The following is an 18709-nucleotide window of genomic DNA, read 5'->3' on the forward strand; positions in this document are numbered from 1 at the left end:
ACTAGGTAACATCAGTGCTAGCAGAGAGTTCAGAGAGCACCAAGGACCTGTCATTTACATGTCTGTAAATTCCTGCCAATATATTCTGAGAGATTACGAGAGGTTTGTCTAAATCTTATGGACTTTCAAAAGTTGAAAGTGAGGGAAGGGGAAAAAAGAAATAAAAAAGAAAAAGCACTGACTTACAGCCCCCCCCGCATAAGATAGATAATAAAGTTATAGTATCAGTTTTTTAGTTGTGCCAAATAACTGCTAGCCATTTCTATAACAATAACCCATTTAACTGTCAAAACTCCAAATTTCCTTTTTTCCCTCTTTCACGCAGATTAGTCAATTCATCATTAATAATATGTGCATATTGGGATGTGTAAATTGAACTAATATCTTGAATAAATTGCTCTCCATTTCCTCTAAAAGTTTGTAAAAGTTGTTACAACGTTTTAATTTTCATATGACAGAAGAAAAAAACTGGTGAATTCCTGATTAAAGAGAAATCATAAATTTTAATGAAACTAATTTTGGAAATTTCAATATTACTGACATTTCAAGTACTGCTCTTGGCCTGTGAACCTTTTAGAGTTTCACAAATTGGTAACACAGTCCAACTTGCTGTCTTCGTATCTGTCTTGTAAATTAGAAGATAGTGGAATAGAAATGGCAGAAATGTCAAGTACTGAAAGATATGCAATGCTAAGGCTAGCTGTGAGAAAGATAAACAAGTGGGCCTCTGCTGAGGCAAGTGTAAAATAAAACTGCAAGTGCATGTTTTGGCAGACCCATCTCAGATGCTACAGCTATTCTACAGTGCTATTGCTGGTTGTACTTTACTGACAAAGAAGAAAGAGAAGCTAAGTTAGTGAGTATGGTAGATATGTTAATTGACCTGAATTATTCTTCCTGCCAAGTAAATCACATTTGTTTTGAAAGCAATTGCTTAATATCCACCATACTGTTTTTTCTCTGGTCAAGGACCAGGTTTTAGTCCAGTGCTTCCCCCTTTTTCCCCCTTTGTTACCCAAAACTGCTTATCAGAAAATTCTTATCTAAATATCCCTGTTGTGATTGAGTAATGAATTTATGGGTCTCTTGCCAGAGAAAAAACACTTTCACACGATTTTGGGTGATTACCCAGCTTTGGAAAATAATGCTTTAGTCCAACCACTTAGAATAGATGATTTGCTACAGTGTTTGAAATTTTATCTAGTTGTTTTGCTAATTAAACAATTTTACTATCAAATGAGTTTCCTTCCTCCCACAAACCTTTCAGTTGCTCTGATGAGTTATGAATCTACAATATGATCAGCTTTGGATTTCTAAACAAATGTATTGTTGATTTAGTAAGTAGAATGAGAAAAAACACGGATACTTTCACATGCTAGTTAGCATATGCTTTCTGTGTATATGTAAAATATACAAGCCACTATAAAGTACTAAAGAAGTACAGTACTGTTAAAAATACTTAAAACAGTGGTTCTCAACCTTTTTAATGCTGCGACCCCAACCGGTCGTAAGTCGAGGACTAAACCGGTCGTAGGTCGAGGACTAAACCGGTCGTAAACCGAGGACTAAACCGGTCATAAGTCGAGGACTACCCAACCGGTCGTAAGTCGAGGACTTTCCCTGCCCGGGAGCACCGCGCATGCGTGGTTCCACCCCCTGTGCCGGCCGAGGCGTAGCTGGCAAGCGGCAGAGATGGAGCAGGCCGACCACCAGCTGGCCCAGCCCAAGGGAGGTAAGGCACCTGCTGGAAAACGGGAAAAAAATGGCGGACAGCCTTGCTTGGCGACCCCCATGAAATGGTCGATCGACCCCAAATGGGGTCCCGACCCACAGGTTGAGAACCACTGACTTAAAAGGTATCAACCCACAGCAGTGATTTAGAGGGATCTCCTCATACAGGAGTCCCCAATCCCCGGTCCGTGGACCAGTACTGGGCCGCGGCATGCCAGCAACCAGTCCGCACAGACAAGCAAAGCCCCATCCGTGGGATGCGGACAGTACATGAAACCACACCCTCTCCAGTCCGTGGAAAAACCTCTCTCCACGGAACCGGTGGTCCCTGGTGCCCAAAAGGTTGGAGACCTCTGTCCTAATAGATTGCCTGTAGAAACAAGTACACAATTAAACCAATATATCCATGCTGCTCTTTCATACTTGAAATGGCATTGCTGTTGCTTCTGGGGACAAGAGATATATGGTACATGAACCATGACAGCATGGGAATTACCCTACCTTTACAAACACAGTTTCTGTTTGATACAGAAAAGTCATCACAGTAATGCTTCTGGACCTTTTGTACTGAAGTGTTTAAGATCAATTTGCTCAGATGATTAGATTAGCTGAATCTGATCTCCTAAATTCATGGGAAGTGTGGGTATCTTCGGCAGCAGCAATGTTTTATGGAAAACACGTATAGTTCTTTAAAAAACAATTTTATTAAGTTTCAAAGAAAGATAAAATTAAAAATTAAAAAGGGAGAGGGATCAAAGGAGGAAAAAGTTTAAAAAGTGACAAGAAAAAAGGGTATAAAAGATATTTGACTTTCTTTAGTAAAGATAATATGTAATAAAATACTTCTAATTTAGAGTAAAAGTATTTTAATATTTATTTTTATCTGTATTGAAGAAAGTTGGAAATCACTTTTTGTTTTAATTTAAAAACATATACAATATACAAACTAAACAATCCAAAAAACACTAAAATTATATTAAAAATAACCACTTACTCTTAGCAAAATAAATATGATCTGAATCTGCATTTATACAGCTTCTGTTTAATTCTTGGCATAACGATTGGGAAAGATTTTTGCTTTAAATCCTGGTGGCTCATGGGTTGGGTTCAGATGTAATATTAAGCAACCCCTTTCTAACCTTGTTTTCTTTAGGTATATTTGGATTACAACTACTGTTTGATTAAAACTGATTCATGACCATTCATATTCTTGCTGTGAAAACTTTTATCAAACCAGCAGTTGAAGTGCCACAAAATACTTCACTGTTTTTACCGGAACAAGCAACCAGGCTAGCTAGAACTAACCCTGCAACAATTTGGATAACAAACTTTAATGTGTCAGTTAAGACTCTACCTTGGTCACTTCCTGTATGGATTACTGTCAAGCACTCTATATGGGGCTGCCCTTGAAAAATATTTGGAAACTTCACTTGGTACAAAATGCAGCAGTGTGAGCAGTTGTGTGGCACTTATTACATACATATTTGTGTGAGCACCTAGATCTGCACACATTATACGTCTACTCCATGAGCTGCACTGATTACCAAGTTGCTTCTGGGTCCCAATTCAAATTGCTAGTGATAACCTATAAAGCCCTACATGGCATGGGGCTGGGTTATTTGAGGGACTGCCACTCCACAGTGATATCCACCAGGCTCAAATGATCCAGCAGAAGAGGTTGTGGGTTCCAACCATTGGGGACCCAGGAGAGGGCCTTTGCTGCTGATGCACCTACCCTATGGGACATCATATAAGAAACATATAAGAAATAATTACATCTCTACAGAAATAGAGCACGACAATGATGAAAACTGTCTTGATTGCATTTGCCATAGGTGTATACTATAGACCACCCAACCAAACAGGAAATAGATGAATTTTTGCTAGTCAGCTAAGGTATGTAGGAAGCACATCACAATAGTAATGGGGGATTTTAATTACCCTGACATCAACTGGGAGACAAACTGTGCTCCAAATGGAAGATCAAACAGATTCCTGACAAACCTAGCAGACAACTTTGTCTCCCCAAAAGTAGAGAAGGGAACTACTAGGGGATCAGCCATATTGGACTTAATTCTCACTAACATAGATGAAATGATAGAAGGTATTGAAGCCACAGGAAACTTGGGGAGGAGTGTTCATGCAGTATTGGAATTCAACATTATGCAAGCACAAGCAATAGAACATAGTCAAACTAGAGTATTGGACTTTTAAGAGAGCTAACTTCAATAAACTTAGAGAGAGCTTGGGAAGGACTCCATGGATGAGAATTCTCAAGGGGAAAACAACACGAGAAGCTTGGGAAATTTTGAAAAGTGAGATGATAAAATCCCAGTCTAGCAACAAAGAAGAAAAATAAGAGCTCTCAAAAGAAACCAGCATGGCTGTACAAAGAGCTCTCTGATAAATTGAAAGACAAAAAGGACAAGTATAAAAAGTGGAAAGAGGGGCACATAACTAAGGCAGAATATCAGCAAATAGCCCGAGCCTGCAAAGATGAAGTGAGGAAAGCTAAGGCCCAAAATGAACTAAGGCTTGCGACAAAAGTCAAAAATAACAAAAAAAAAAGCTGCTTTCAACATCTAAAAAACAAGAAAAAAGTTAAGGAAATGATTGGTCCATTAGTGGGAGAAAGTGGCATTAAGGTGACAAATAACAGGGAGAAAGCAGAACTACTTAACTTGTTTTTTTGCATCCGTCTTTACACAAAGGGAAAAAACAGTCCAACCCATCAAAAACAGTACCGTAAAAACCAGATTAGAAAGACAAGTTAAGATAGCCAAGAAAATGGTAAGTGAGCAGCTATCCACCCTAGATGAGTTCAGATCACCCGGACCAGATGGATTACACCCCAAGGTTCTGAAGGAACTGGCAGATATGATCTCAGAACCATTGAACTATATATTTCAAAGATCTGGAGCACTGGGGAACTATCAGAGAATTGGAAAAGAGCTGATGTAGTTCCTATCTTCAAAAAAGGGGGGGAAATGGATCCAAGAAACTACACACCTATTAGCCTGACCTCAAGAAGATTCTGGAAAAAATAAGCAACAAATCAGCGAACACATAGAGGCAAACAAAGTCATTACCAAAAGCCAACATGGGTTTGTCAAAAACACATCATGTCAGACAAATCTTATTGCATTCTTTGACCAGGTGACAAAATTAGTGGACCAGAGGCATGCTGTGCATATTGCTGGAATTGGGTATGTCTAGTTTAATGAAGAGAAGGACGAGGGGGGACATGATAGCAGTGTTCCAATATCTCAGGGGTTGCCACAAAGAAGAGGGAGTCAAGCTATTCTTCAAAGCACCTGAAGAGGATCTTGACAAACCTGAACATTGTGCCATTCTAACAAAATGAAATTCAATGGTGAAAAAAGTAAGGTTCTACATTAGGCAAGAAAAGCCAAATTCACAGATACAGTATAGGCGGTACCTGTCTCAGAAGTAATAACTGCGAGAGGGATCTTGGAGTCCTAGTGGACAATCACTTAAATATGAGCCAGCAGTGTGCTGCAGCTGCCAAAAAAGCCAACACAGTGCTAGGCTGCATTAACAGAGGGATAGAATCAAGATCATGTGAAGTGTTAATATCACTTGGTAAGACCACACTTGGAATACTGCATCCAGTTTTGGTCACCACAATGTAAAAAAGATGTTGAGAGTCTAGAAAAAGTACAGAGAACAACAAAGATGATTATGGGACTGAAGGCTAAAACATATTAAAAAACGGTTGCTGGAATTGGGTATGTCTAGTTTGACGAAGAGAAGGACGAGGGGGGACATGATAGCAGTGTTCCAATATCTCAGGGGCTGCCACAAAGAAGAGGGAGTCAAGCTATTCTCCAAAGCTCCTGAGGGCAGGACAAGAAACAACCGATGGAAACTAACCAAAGAGAGAAGCAACCTAGAACTAAGGAGAAACGTCCTGATAGTTAGAACAATTAATCAGTGGAACAACCTGCCTCCAAAAGCTGGGAATGCTCCAACACTGGAAGTTTTTAAGAGGAGACTGGACAGCCACTTGTCTGAAATGATATAGGGTTTCCTGCCTGAGCAGGGGGTTGGACCATATGACCTTCCAACTCTATTATTATTATTCCACCCCAAGGTTATGCTGGCCCTCACCTTAATGGCCTTCCGGAAAGACCTGAAGACCTGGCTTTGCCCTCTGACCTGAAGAACAGAGAGTGTTGTGGAGCTTATAACATGGTTGTACTGTTCTTGAATGTATGTGCTCTCCCAAGAATTATTGTATGGCTTTTAATTGTTTAGTTCTTTTTAGTACTTGTATTGTTTACATGGCTGTTTTTTGTTTTTGATACAGTTTATGTTTTAATTGTAATTTTCTTAGAGTCATGAATGTGGGATGCTTCTTTTCTTTATGATCTGTGCTTTAGGATCTGTGAAAGGATCATCATAATTGTTTGTGACTGAAAATCTTGTTTCCTGTGCCCTTTAAACAAATGACATATATTTCTTTAGGAGTCAGGATTTTGGACTGTTTATCTTAAACATGAACAGTAGACGGATGACTTTAAGTTTTTTGTGTTGGAGTTCTTGTTGGCTTTGGGGAGGAAAGACTTGGGAATTATTTGTAAATATTTATCCTTTTAATTTGTTATATTTGTTTAATAAAATTGGACAAGATTTTAGAATTATTTTACATTTAAGTATTCTGGACAATTAGCTATCAGTTCAAAGTATTTTTTCTTTCAGCAAGTTGTCATTTGTGTCTTTTTGGCTTCATTAAATAATATCTATTTATCCTAGGTTATTTTTTTAATGTTCTTTGCAGAAATTTAGCTAATGAGAAATTTACTCCTGTTGAAACGTGCATTAGATAGTGGTTGGTAGTTGGAACGGTGTTTGTTTCCTTAGCATTCACAATGTACTGGCAGAAGCATTTGTCTGAAATGGAAGATTACAACTGCCACAGCAAGTTAAAAAGTTGAGCTACCATGCATTACTGCTCCTTTAACCATAAGATTTTTCCTGCTCAGTCACTTTCGTTGACTATGCTGCTTTGACTGATTTGGATTTATATTGACAGCTTGATCATCATTAAATAAAATCAACAAAGGCAACACTGCTTGCCTGGTACGTCTCTAAACTACAGATGTAATCCAAACACTATTTGTTTATGTAATAAAGCAATCTTTTTGTTTTCTATCTCAGATTGATTAAAAAATTCATTATGATTGCTTACCTGTTGTGAGTAGATAGCCAGTTTATGCACAGTCAAAACTATTTTGTTTTGTTCTTAATAGCAGTGCTACTTTGATAGCAAATGTGAGTACTATTGGAATAATCACTTTTGCATTTTAGTTGTAATCTCTGTATTTTAAACATTTATATACTGCTGCCATTTGTTTTTGTTTTTTTTTAAGGAAGACAATTTGAGACCATGCAGAAGCAAAAATCTTAAGATATACAATATTTTATATTGGAATTTCAATTTCAGTAATTGAAATAGATATTTTGCTTAGTTTAAGAGCTTGTCTTGAGGGACGATAGATGCCATTTGAAAATAGCATAATTTCAAATGATTCTAAGCTCAGAGGTTTATAGCTTCCTTGTAGAAAATTCCCAAGGATAGAGCCAAGAATTAAGCTGAATTCAAAGGTGTTGTCTCCCTCTGTAGGTTAAGCAGGTTTTTTTTAAGCAAAACAAATTCTCAGAATTTAAATGCCTTAAGCAGACTAAAATGTGCTTTTGGTATTGCTGACCTTAGTGGAGAGGCAGAACTTGGTCATATATACAGCTTCAATTACATAGCTGCTAAATTTTGCAAACCTGAAACATAGCTGTGGCATCTATGTGCGTCAGTGCCTTATTTTGCTTTTGTCCTTCAATGCAACTGTTACTCTCCCATCCAGCAAATCTTAGTTCAGGCTATTTGCACAACCCTAATGAAACTCAAAATGTTCATACTATCTGTGCATGTTGTGCAGGCTGCCGGGTAAAAAAAAATGGGGGGGGGGAGAACCGGGAGGCTTTCAATTGGATTTTCAAAATACTGGTTCACATCTTGGAAATAATTCAATTCAATTATTCATTTATCTAGCAATAACAATGAATAGTATCATGTCATAACCATAGCTGGGACTGGAACTTGAGTCACTGAGTTGTGCCCAGTTTTATTACCCATTTTGCTGTGATCATTAAGCAAATCATGTGGTTGTTGGGTGAATCCGGCTCCCCTCAATTACTTTGCTTGTCAGAAGTTCTCTGGGAAGGTGGCAGATGACAATTATGTGACTCTGGGATGCTTCAATTATTGTAAATACATGGCCAGTTGCCAAGCGCCCAAATTTTGATCATGTGACCGTGGGAATGCTGCAGTGGTTATAAGTACAAGGACTAGTGAAAAATTACTTTTTTCAGCACCATCATAATTTCCAACAGTCATTAAGCAAATGGTTGTAAGTTGAAGACTAAAGCCTGTCAGTTTCTAACCTTTTGTCAACAAGATCAAGAGAAAACTTGTTAAATGCTTCATTGAACTCAGGATACATTAATGGCATTGTTACAGTCTACAGATAAATGATTCTATTAAAAAAGCAATAAAGCTTGTATGGTATGATTTGATCTTGATATGTATTGGTTTCTAATAATCAGTACGTGTTGGCTCACAAGTCTATTTTAAAATAGAACTTTGCATAGAATCGCTGAACTAATGTGTAGATCCCTGGAGACATCTTTCTTTTTTCCAGAGGCTTAATACTGCCCAGATTCTTGAAAATATATTCCCCGCTATGGTTTTTACAAACCATCAAGGAGGTTAAGGTAGAAATACAGGTTGTAGGAAATTCTCTCTTCTAGCTCAATTTCCCCTTTCCCAGGCCCTAGATGCCATTGCTGTATTGCTGGATATCTTGGTCTCAGGCTGTTCTTAATGATTGCTAGAGAGTAAAAAGAATTTGCTGCATCGCAATTTGTCTAAGAAAGAATGGGCAAATCTGGCATGCATGGCTGAGACCTGGCAGAGCAACTCCCTGCCATTCTTACCTAATTTTATATTTGGCCACTAAGGTTTCAGTTGTTGCACAGCTGGAGACTAGAGTCAGAGAGGAGGGATGATACTGAACTTTTGTGAGAATTTTTGCTGTGAACTCCGCTCTACATGAAACAAGATGCAAATATCTTTTCCAATTGGATCTTGCACTGAACAAAAGGGGGCTAGGTAACCTCTAAATACCTTTTAATCAGGAGTATCTGTAGTGATGGTCATTGGTTTCAAAACAGCAGGTTCGACTGAGAAATCAAACTTACCTGTTATTATGTGCTTGCAATGCATGTAACATGCGTTAAAAAATATGGGGGTTTGCCCTAGTCATGCCCAACATTTTGAAGCCAGAGAGCATCATTAAGGAAGCTCCTGTTTCCATTGTTTCTACAATTTCTAATGGTAGATTGTAGAAACAAGCTAGGACAGTGGTGGCGAACCTATGGCACGGGTGCCAGAGGCGGCACTCAGAGCCCTCTCTGTGGGCACACGTGCTGTCGCCCCAGTCCTAGGCCTTCAGCTGGGTTTTCACTTTAGGCCTCCGCCGCCGTGTACAAAAAAAAAAAAGGTTCAATCAATCAGTCAATTTCAACTTCTGTGGGAAAAAAAAGATTTTGCAAAGTTGGAATTGATTGATTAAACTTTTTAGTCCCACCCAGTCTGCTATTACCACCGCAGCCACGCCCACCCAATGGGCCACACCCACCCGGCACCCAACGATGCATAAGTGGGTTTTGGGTTGCAGTTTGGGCACTCGGTCTCTAAAAGGTTCGCCATCACTGAGCTAGGATATTGTTAATACACTGCCCAGCAGGTTCATGTCTCAGTTCCTAGAACTCTCTGTGCGGAATGGGACAACTCATCACGGCCAACTCGCCATCGGACAATTCAACAAATATAACAGTTAAATTAATTTCAATAGAGCCATGGCCAATAATAATAAAATTAAGTCAATCCAGAAATAAAAGAGTTACAATAATTTCAACAAAAACATGATCATCAATAATAAAAGTAATTGAATGAAATGATTAATACTTTGAATTAATAATAATAATAATAATANGCTTCTGGAGGCAGGTTGTTCCACTGGTTAATTGTTCTCACTGTCAGGAAGTTTCTCCTTAGTTCTAGGTTGCTTCTCTCCTTGATTAGTTTCCATCTGTTGACCCACGGTAAGTTGTCCTGCAATGAGTTGGCCGCAGTAAGTTGTCCTAGGATACCCCCACCCCCACTGTGAACCAGGCACCCAGTTTCCCCTAGCTGTTAATTTTGGAGTCAATATATGTTAGGGTAGAATCTTTAGTAATTCAGGAATTCATGGACATTGTGATTAGTATTTTGTCAATCACTTTCTGACTAGTTTGCAACTCGCCAATAACACTGATGCAAGGGGGGAAAGTACCTTTTTTGTGTGCCAGTTGAACATTGCATTGGGAAGTTTATCATTGCTGGGTACTCTCATAGAAATCGTCATTCCTCAGTAGTTTTTATCTAAGCACAATGAAGAAGGTTGTTTCAAGATTCTCTCACTGTGCAAAATCTTATGGAACAGGTGGTTCTTCAGATTTCCAGTTCATTTAGAGCATTTTCTTGGCTCTAAGTAAAATCCTTAATGTTGGGGTGATTTGAAGGATATGTGTCTGTGCATTTTAAAATTAAATGTTAGTGTTTATACTTTTTAACAATAGCTTATTCTTTAAAGGGCAGATGGAATTTGATTAGTATCACTGGGGCTATTAAATAGTATTAATGTGCATTATACAAGACAGCAAACCAGAAAACAATACAGTAATTTGCAGGGAGAAGGTCAGGTAGCTGATTAGAATTTCCTTGAGTTACTTTTTTGTCATTTGTGAGTTTATGGTTCTTAGAAAATCAATAAATCAGAATCTTGAGAATATGGAAGCAAAAAAGGAGTATTTCAAAATATTCTGAAAATTCTCTTATGTGCATGTCATGAAGTTACATGAATATGAGTTATAACAATTTTTGTTTCAACAGAGCTCAACAAAAACCCAGTGGAAGGCTTCTCAGCAGGTTTAATAGATGACAATGATCTCTATCGATGGGAAGTTCTTATTATTGGGCCTCCAGATACACTCTAGTAAGTATTTCTAATCACACAGCTAATAGCTTGTGATGTTAGCATTTAATTTCTTGTAAATCAGCTTCGGGCTTTGATTTTACTGAAATTGATAGCATAGCTTTTGGTCTCATTTTAAGATTTAATATAAGACTTGCATATGCATCTTAAGTGTATCAATACTCTCTGTATACCTCTTAGGGGAACAGAATATTGGCTTGCAAGATAGTCTCTAGATTGGAAATCCTAACTTGCATAGAGTTGCATTTTATGATAATGTATGTGAGAAAGTTATTGTGTGTTTGCTGATTTAGAGAAGGTGTTATCAAGGGAATAGACTTAAACTATGGAATGGTGTATGAATATAAACATTTCTTACTGAATGCAATAATCTGTGTATAATAGAGGTAAAGCATGCATGCAAATAAGTACATCTTGGAGGAGGGAATAAGGCAAGGATGTGTAATAGTCTCTTGGTCATTTAATGTACTTATGGATAAATGTATCAGGGATGTTTATGATGTTTGGGATATGTCAGTTTGGGACATGTATGCTGCTGTAGTGTGCACAATTATTAGGCAAGTATTTTGACCATATCATCATTTTCATGCATATTTTCCACCTCCAAGCTGTATAAACTTGAATACTTAGTGGATATAAGCATATCAGGTGATGCGTATTTGTGTAGTGAGGGAGGATGTGGCCTTAGGACGGGGGTGTCAAACTGCTGGCCCATGGGCTGGACACGTCATCCGGAAGCCGTGCCCACCCCATTGCTGGCAATGGCAAAACTGTCCCGATACGTCACGTGACATCGCGAGTTTGACATGTCTGCCTTAGGAGATCAACATCCTATATCAAGATGTGCATAATTATTAGGCAGCTTCTTTTCCTCAGGCAAAATGGGCCGAAAAAGAGATTTAACTGACTCTGAAAAGTCAAAATTTGTAAAAAGACTTTCAGAGGGATGCAGCAGTCTTGAAATTGCTAAGATATTGGGGCGTGATCACAGAACCATCAAACATTTTGTTGCAAATAGTCAACAGGATTGCAAGAAACGTGTTGAGAAAAAAAGATGCACATTTACTGCCAAAGATTTGAGAAGAATCAAACTTGAAGCTACCAGGAACCTATTATCCTCCAGTGCTGTCATATTCCAGAATTGCAACCTACATGGAGTGCCTAGAAGTACAAGGTATTCAGTACTCAGAGACATGGCCAAGGTAAGGAAGGCTGAAACCCGAGCACCACTGAACAAGACACATAAGTTGAAACAGCAAGACTAGGCCAAGAAATATCTGAAGACAGATTTTTCAAAGGTTTTATGGACTGATGAGATGAGAGTGACTCTTGATGGACCAGATGGATGGGCCCGTGGCTGGATCAGTAACGGGCACAAAACTCCACTTCGACTCAGATGCCAGCAAGGTGGAGGTGAGGTACTGGTATGGGCTGGTATTATTAAAAATGAGCTAGTTGGACCTTTTGGGGTTGAAAATGGACTCAAAATCAACTCCCAAACCTACCACCAGTTTTTAGAAGATACTTTGTTCAAGCAGTGGTACAGGAAAAAGTCTGCATCTTTCAAGAAGACCATGATTTTTATGCAGGACAATCCTCCCATCACATGCATCAAAGTACTCCACTGTGTGGCTAGCCAGTAAAGGCCTTAAAGATGAGGCTGTGGGAGACTGTGGTTGCTGCTGCACAAAATGTTGGTCATCAACAGATCAAGAAACTGACAGACTCCATGAATGGAAGGCTTATGACTGTTATTGAAAAGAAGAGTGGCTATATTGGTCACTGATTTTTTTTATGTGTGGAATGTCAGAAATGTTTATTTGTACATTTTAAATTGTTTGACTATTATTCTCACTTTAACAGATGCAAATAAATGAGTGAGATGGGCAAATTTTCATTTTCCATTTAGGTGCATAATCATTCTGCACACTAATAGTTGCCCAATAATTGTGAACTCATAGATATTCTCCTAAGAAAGCCAAAACCTCACTTTTACTTTCTTAAATATTCAGGTTTGAGGCTTATTAACATTTTGGATTGACCAAAAGCACTTTAGTTATCCAATAAAATTTTTTCCAAATACAACTTGCCTAATAATTATGCACACAGTGTAAAACCTTTGTATATGTAACCTTTAACAGGATGAAACAGGTGCATCAGAGGGCAAAACTTTTTCACCCAAGGTAGCTCAAATAGATTACCTCACAGAGTGTGTCCAAAATCCAGGGGCCATGAGAGTTGAATGCATGTGTGCAAGCACAGGGAGGTCAACTAAAGAAGGCATGGAACGCATGTGAGCAAAGAAGAACGGAAGGTGTAGTGCATGCAAGCAAAGAAAGGCTGGGGGTGGGGAAGACTTACCCAAGTGACATGCAATCTTTCCTGCCAGCTTCCCCATTAATTATGTTTATGGTAAACCATCATGAAAGATCACAAATTGTGATCATGTGACTTCAGCACATTGCAGCTGGTCACATGTATGAGCTATTTGCCAAGCATTCAAGCATTCACATTTTATTCATATGACTATGGGGGCCTTGCAGTAGCCAGAACGTTGAGGACCAGTCATACGTTCTTTGATTCAGCACTGTTACTGAATGCACGGTTATAACTTAAGGGCTACCTGTAAGTTGAACAGAAGGAGAAAATCAATAAAGTGTTGGTAGATGGAGCTGATGAAATTCTCAAAAAGAAAGTTCTAAAAAGGTTAAACCACCAAAGATCAAATATGATGATGTGTCTGAATATGGTAGAAGCAAAGATAGTTTTATAAGGATTAAAGGAGGAATATATTGAATGAAAGCCAGTTTGCTATAATGGTTAAGGCATGGTGCTGGAGACCATGAGATGGTAATGATGATGATGGTGATGATGTTGGAAGGGATCTTGGAGGTCATCTAATCTAACCCCCTGCTCAGGCAGGAAACCCTGTATCATTTCAGACAAATGGCTGTCCAGTCTCTTCTTAAAAACTTCCAGTGTTGGAGCATTCACAGCTTCTGGAGGCAGGTTGTTCCACTGGTTAATTGTTCTAACTGTCAGGAAGTTTCTCCTTAGTTCTAGATTGCTTCTCTCCTTGGTTACTTTCCACCCGTTGCTTCTTGTCCTGCCTTCAGGCGCTTTGGAAAATAGCTTGACTCCCTCTTCTTTGTGGCAGCCCCTGAGATACTGGAACACTGCTATCATGTCCCCCCTCGTCCTTCTCTTCATTAAACTAGACATACCCAATTCCAGCAACCGTTCCTTATATGTTTTAGCCTCCAGTCCCCTGATCATCTTTGTTGCTCTTCTCTGTACTCTTTCTAGGGTCTCAACCTCTTTTTTACATTGTGGTGACCAAAACTAGATGCAGTATTCCAAGTGTGGCCTTACCAAGGCATTGTAAAGTGGTATTAACACTTCACATGATCTTGATTCTATCCCTCTCTTAATGCAGCCTAGCACTGTGTTGGCTTTTTTGGCAGCTGCAGCACACTGCTGGCTCATATTTAAATGATTGTCCACTAGGACTCGGAGATCCCTCTCGCAGTTACTACTGCTGGGATAGGTACCACCTCTACTGTATCTGTGAATTTGGTTTTTCTTGCTTAAATGTAGAACCTTACTTTTTTCACCATTGAATTTCATTTTGTTAGATAGCGCCCAATGTTCAAGTTTGTCAATATCCTCCTGTATCTTAAGCCTGTCTTCTGAAGTGTTGGCTATTCCTTAGTGTCGTCTGCAAATTTGATGAGTTCCCCATCTATCCCCTCATCCAAATCATTGATGTAGTCCAAACTTAGGCACAAAGCCAGCTGAGTGACAGTCACTCTTTCTCAGCCCTAGGAAGGAGGCAATAGCAAACAACTTTCAAAAATATTGGCAAGAAAACAGCAGGGACCTGTCTAGGCAGTTGCCAGAAGCCAATACAAAAAAAAAGTGAATAGTGTTGAAGTAAACCATGTTTAGTTATATTTCCTTTCTTTTCCTTACCTCATGTATGGTCTGGTTTTATTCCTTTCAGTGCATAATATTGCTTTATCCCTTGTAAGTGGATATAATGGATATGTATATAGATAGATTTATATTATGCAAATCTAACCTAACCTTGGCTAAGCCATTACTTTAGTCAGCTCCCTTCTCTCTGAAACCTAATGAGATCCACATGCTGAAACAAAGTTGCATATGAAATGTAACATTTCTTACACATTTGAGAAATATTTGTTTCCAACTCAATGGAATGTTGGAAAGAAATCGTGGAAAGTTGCTTGGGACTGTGTCTAGCTATAGGCAGGATAACTCCAGAAACTGAAATGAATTTGAAAATGAGCCATACAGAAAAAAAAATCCACTAAAAAAAGCCCAGTGTATCCCTATGGGAAAGATAGTTTGCAGCCATTCAGAATATTGCTGACTATTCCACTCTAAGCCACCTTCCTTTTCCCTCCTTGTCATATGGCCCAGAGCAGAGCATGTAGCCAACCCTGTGCTTCCCAGTGCACATATACACATAAAACACAGATAGGCACAACTTTAGAGAAGTGCAGATACATACATACATACACGCACACACAGGCAACATCTTACTTTCTAACATTCAAGTAGAACTAATTTACCAACCAAAGTAGGCACTGGTGACTCCATTGTTAAGCAGCATGATTGTTAAGTGCAACAAAACATGACTGTGACTTGCAGTTTCCTGTCAGCTTCCCCATTGACTTTGTTGGAATCTGGCTGTGAGGTTGTAAATGGTGATCACACAAGGGCAATGCATGCCAGTTGCTGAGCACCCATAGCACAATCACATAACTTCAGCAACTTTGAGGATTAGTCATAAGTCTTGTTTTTCAGTGCTGTCGTAAATCTGAATGGTCGCTGAACAAGTGGTCAGTAAGCAAGGACTACCTGTAGTAGCATCTTCTATGGTTTGCTGGTCAAAGAATAGAAAAGAATTTCAGAAGCAATAATTTGTGTGGTTTCTATATTCAAAATAAAAAAATAATTTAAAAAATAATATATCCACAGTTAATCAAATTCTTACAGTTGGTTCTCATTTAATGACCACTCATCCAGTGACCATTTGAATTTACACCTGCACTGTATGACTGGTAGTTAGACCATACCTCATACTTACAGCCATTGCTGCATCACCCACAATCACGTGATAGAAATTTGTGACTTTCCCTGTTGATTTCCCTGAATCAAAATCAGAAGTTGCAGGCACATGAGCTGCTCACTTAATGACCTGTACGGCCCTTGTTTAATGAAGGCAACAGAACTGCTGTCTCTTCACCATGTGTGTGTCCCCCCCCCAGATAATTAAATAATGAATAGTAGGCTCTGTGAATACTAATTATGAGCAAAATTGTAGAACACCAGATAATAGACTTTCCCTAAAAGATTAGAAAGGAGCAAAAGATCAAAATTTCAAGCACAGAGATAGATACGATAATGATGTTGCAGAAAGATCAAGCTATGAAGCAATTAAACCTCTTAAGCTAAACCATGTACTTTAAAATTAATTTTAAAAACCGCTAAGGAGCAAATCCCATTAAACACAAGCCATACTTTTAAGTAAATTCCAAAATCTTGTCTGCTCAGTCTTCACAGGAACTTCTATCCATTACACTGTAGCGTAAGTCATAGATACAAGAAATACCATTTTTTTAATCTAGTCACAGAAACACCGCACATAACTCCAGTAGACGCCTTAATTATAAATTAATAGTGGTTCAGCAGTTTAAATGTTGAGCAGAACCTGAGTCTGAATTACATAAAAGTAAAGTGATACAATAAAAGATAATGCAAATATTCATATAAGTAGGATAGCAGGCAAAATGAACCTTGCAACTTAGGGTTTTGTACATATTTTTTCTGATTTTCATCATTTAGCATACTTAGCATGCTCTTGGTGCCATCCTAGGCTTCAAAAATTGAGATCTGGATGTCTAGATGTGGTTTCAGTAACAAAGATTGTCCATTTTATGACTGTTTCCAAAACAGGAAATGACAGCTCAATCTTTTGTCTGTAAGATTACATATTAATTGTGATAAATAATGAGAGTACAGATGATAGGACCTGATATTGATAATATCACTTTCTTAAAGTGCATGTCTTATTACTATTACTACTTGACAAGAACAAGTTCAGGCATTTGTCATTATGCTTATTCATTTAATACCCCCCTACATACCAAATGCTGTTTTAGGCACTCTGCCAGTAAATTCGTAGTTTCATTTAACAGATGATGAGAGTACAAATGCATGTGGCCCAACAACATCTTTTATGCAACAAATGTTTCCTAGACTGTACCATAGAAACCCTTTTATTCCAAATGCAGGGAAGCTTTTTGTTTATTTAATCTGTATTGCTGTAGGCTACACTGGAAATGTTCTTCAAATATTTAGGTCTTGCTTTTAATTCTTATCCACAAGTTGAGACTTAACATACACATCTTTATTTACCTTTCCTTTGTTTGGGCCCATATCTGAATTTCATTATATCACTGAGAAAAAGTTTGGTAAAAGTAGAGATTTCTGGAAGATAATTCTTCTACTTGTACTAAGCTACGGTTCTAGGAAGTTAGATAGAAGGCAAAAAGGCCTCAAAAGTATTTTTCCCTTGCATGGTCGTCCGGGGGTTTAAGAACCTTGTAGATCTGTTCTGAGCTTAATACTTTTGGAAATACATTTGATGGGAAAATGTATGTTCTGAACCTGCTTCCAAGGGTTGGGATACCCCGCCAAGAAAGAAAGCCTACCTGCTTCTTTTTCTGTGTTCTTCATGACAGTCAAAATATTTTTATTCAGCAGGCGGTTGATGTATAAGCTTGTTTTATTCTTTAATTATGTGGGTTTGTTTAGTGTTCTACATTAGCACACTGCTGTCTTTCAAAAGACACAGTGCTTATTTGTTTGTGATCTATACTATAGCTCTTCAGTCCATGTCTAGAGATTTATTTGTGATGTTATCATTTATACTGAGATATAGTACAGATTTGTTAGTACTCTCCCTCTTCAGTGAGCTGCCAATCAACCTGGACCGTGATGGTATCTGTTTCTTAAAATGGGTGTTTTTCTTTGGCTTCTGTTGTCTGTCTGCCTGATTGCAGCCTTCACCATATGTGTGTAACATCTGCCTAGATTTTAGTCAAATCTCATGTGATTTTAAGGGAGGCATTATCATTCCATTCACTGTATAGGACAGGGGTGTCAAACTCCCAACGTCACGTGATGTGTCACGACATATTGTGACCTTTTTTCCATTGCCAGCAATAGGGTGGGCGCGGTTTCAGCATGACGCATCCAGCCCGCAGGCCGGCAGTTTGACACCCCTGGTATAGGATTTCCTTCCTACAATAAATGGGCTTCCTGTTCGTTACTTCACAACCATGAAGAAGAATGACAAACTACTCCTGATTTTCATTCTTCAAATGTTTATCTAGGCCAGGGGTGTCAAACTGCCGGCCCACAGGCCAGACGCGTCACGCAGAAGCCGCGCCCACCCCATTGCCGGCAATGGCAAAACAGTCCCGATACGTTGCGCAACTTCACGTGACATTGCGAGTTTGACATGTCTGATCTAGGCATTCATACAAACTACTATTTTCCTTTAAGTTTGGAGAGATGCTCCCTTAACAGAAACATTGTGGGGGAGGGTATGATTTTTTTTTTTAAGGCGAACATTTTTATTTATTTATTTATTTATTTATTTATAATTTAATTTATACCCCGCCCTTCTCCTCATGGGACTCAGGGCGGCTAACAGCCTCATAAAAACTACAATACAAATACAATAATTAAAAGCCGAATTAAAAAGAAATATTTAAACAGGCCGATCAATTAAAATTATCCTTAAAAATCCCCTGAAACTTTAAAATCAT

The 18709-nt window shown here is 38.6% G+C and overlaps 1 protein-coding gene across 3 annotated transcripts in view; it reads left to right on the plus strand.

Moving 5' to 3' along the window:
- UBE2G1 (ubiquitin conjugating enzyme E2 G1) overlaps positions 1–18709 on the plus strand; it is a 60162-nt gene that overhangs the window by 24112 nt on the left and 17341 nt on the right. For all 3 annotated transcript variants that reach the window (XM_015821062.1, XM_015821061.1, XM_015821063.1), the window contains exon 2: positions 10745–10847. In XM_015821062.1, the coding sequence (XP_015676548.1) occupies positions 10745–10847 (103 nt within the window). The remainder of the gene's footprint in view (positions 1–10744; positions 10848–18709) is intronic.

This window comes from Protobothrops mucrosquamatus, unplaced genomic scaffold (genome assembly GCF_001527695.2).
Source record: "Protobothrops mucrosquamatus isolate PMUCROS unplaced genomic scaffold, P.Mucros_1.0 scaffold1242, whole genome shotgun sequence".
NCBI lineage: Eukaryota > Metazoa > Chordata > Lepidosauria > Squamata > Viperidae > Protobothrops > Protobothrops mucrosquamatus.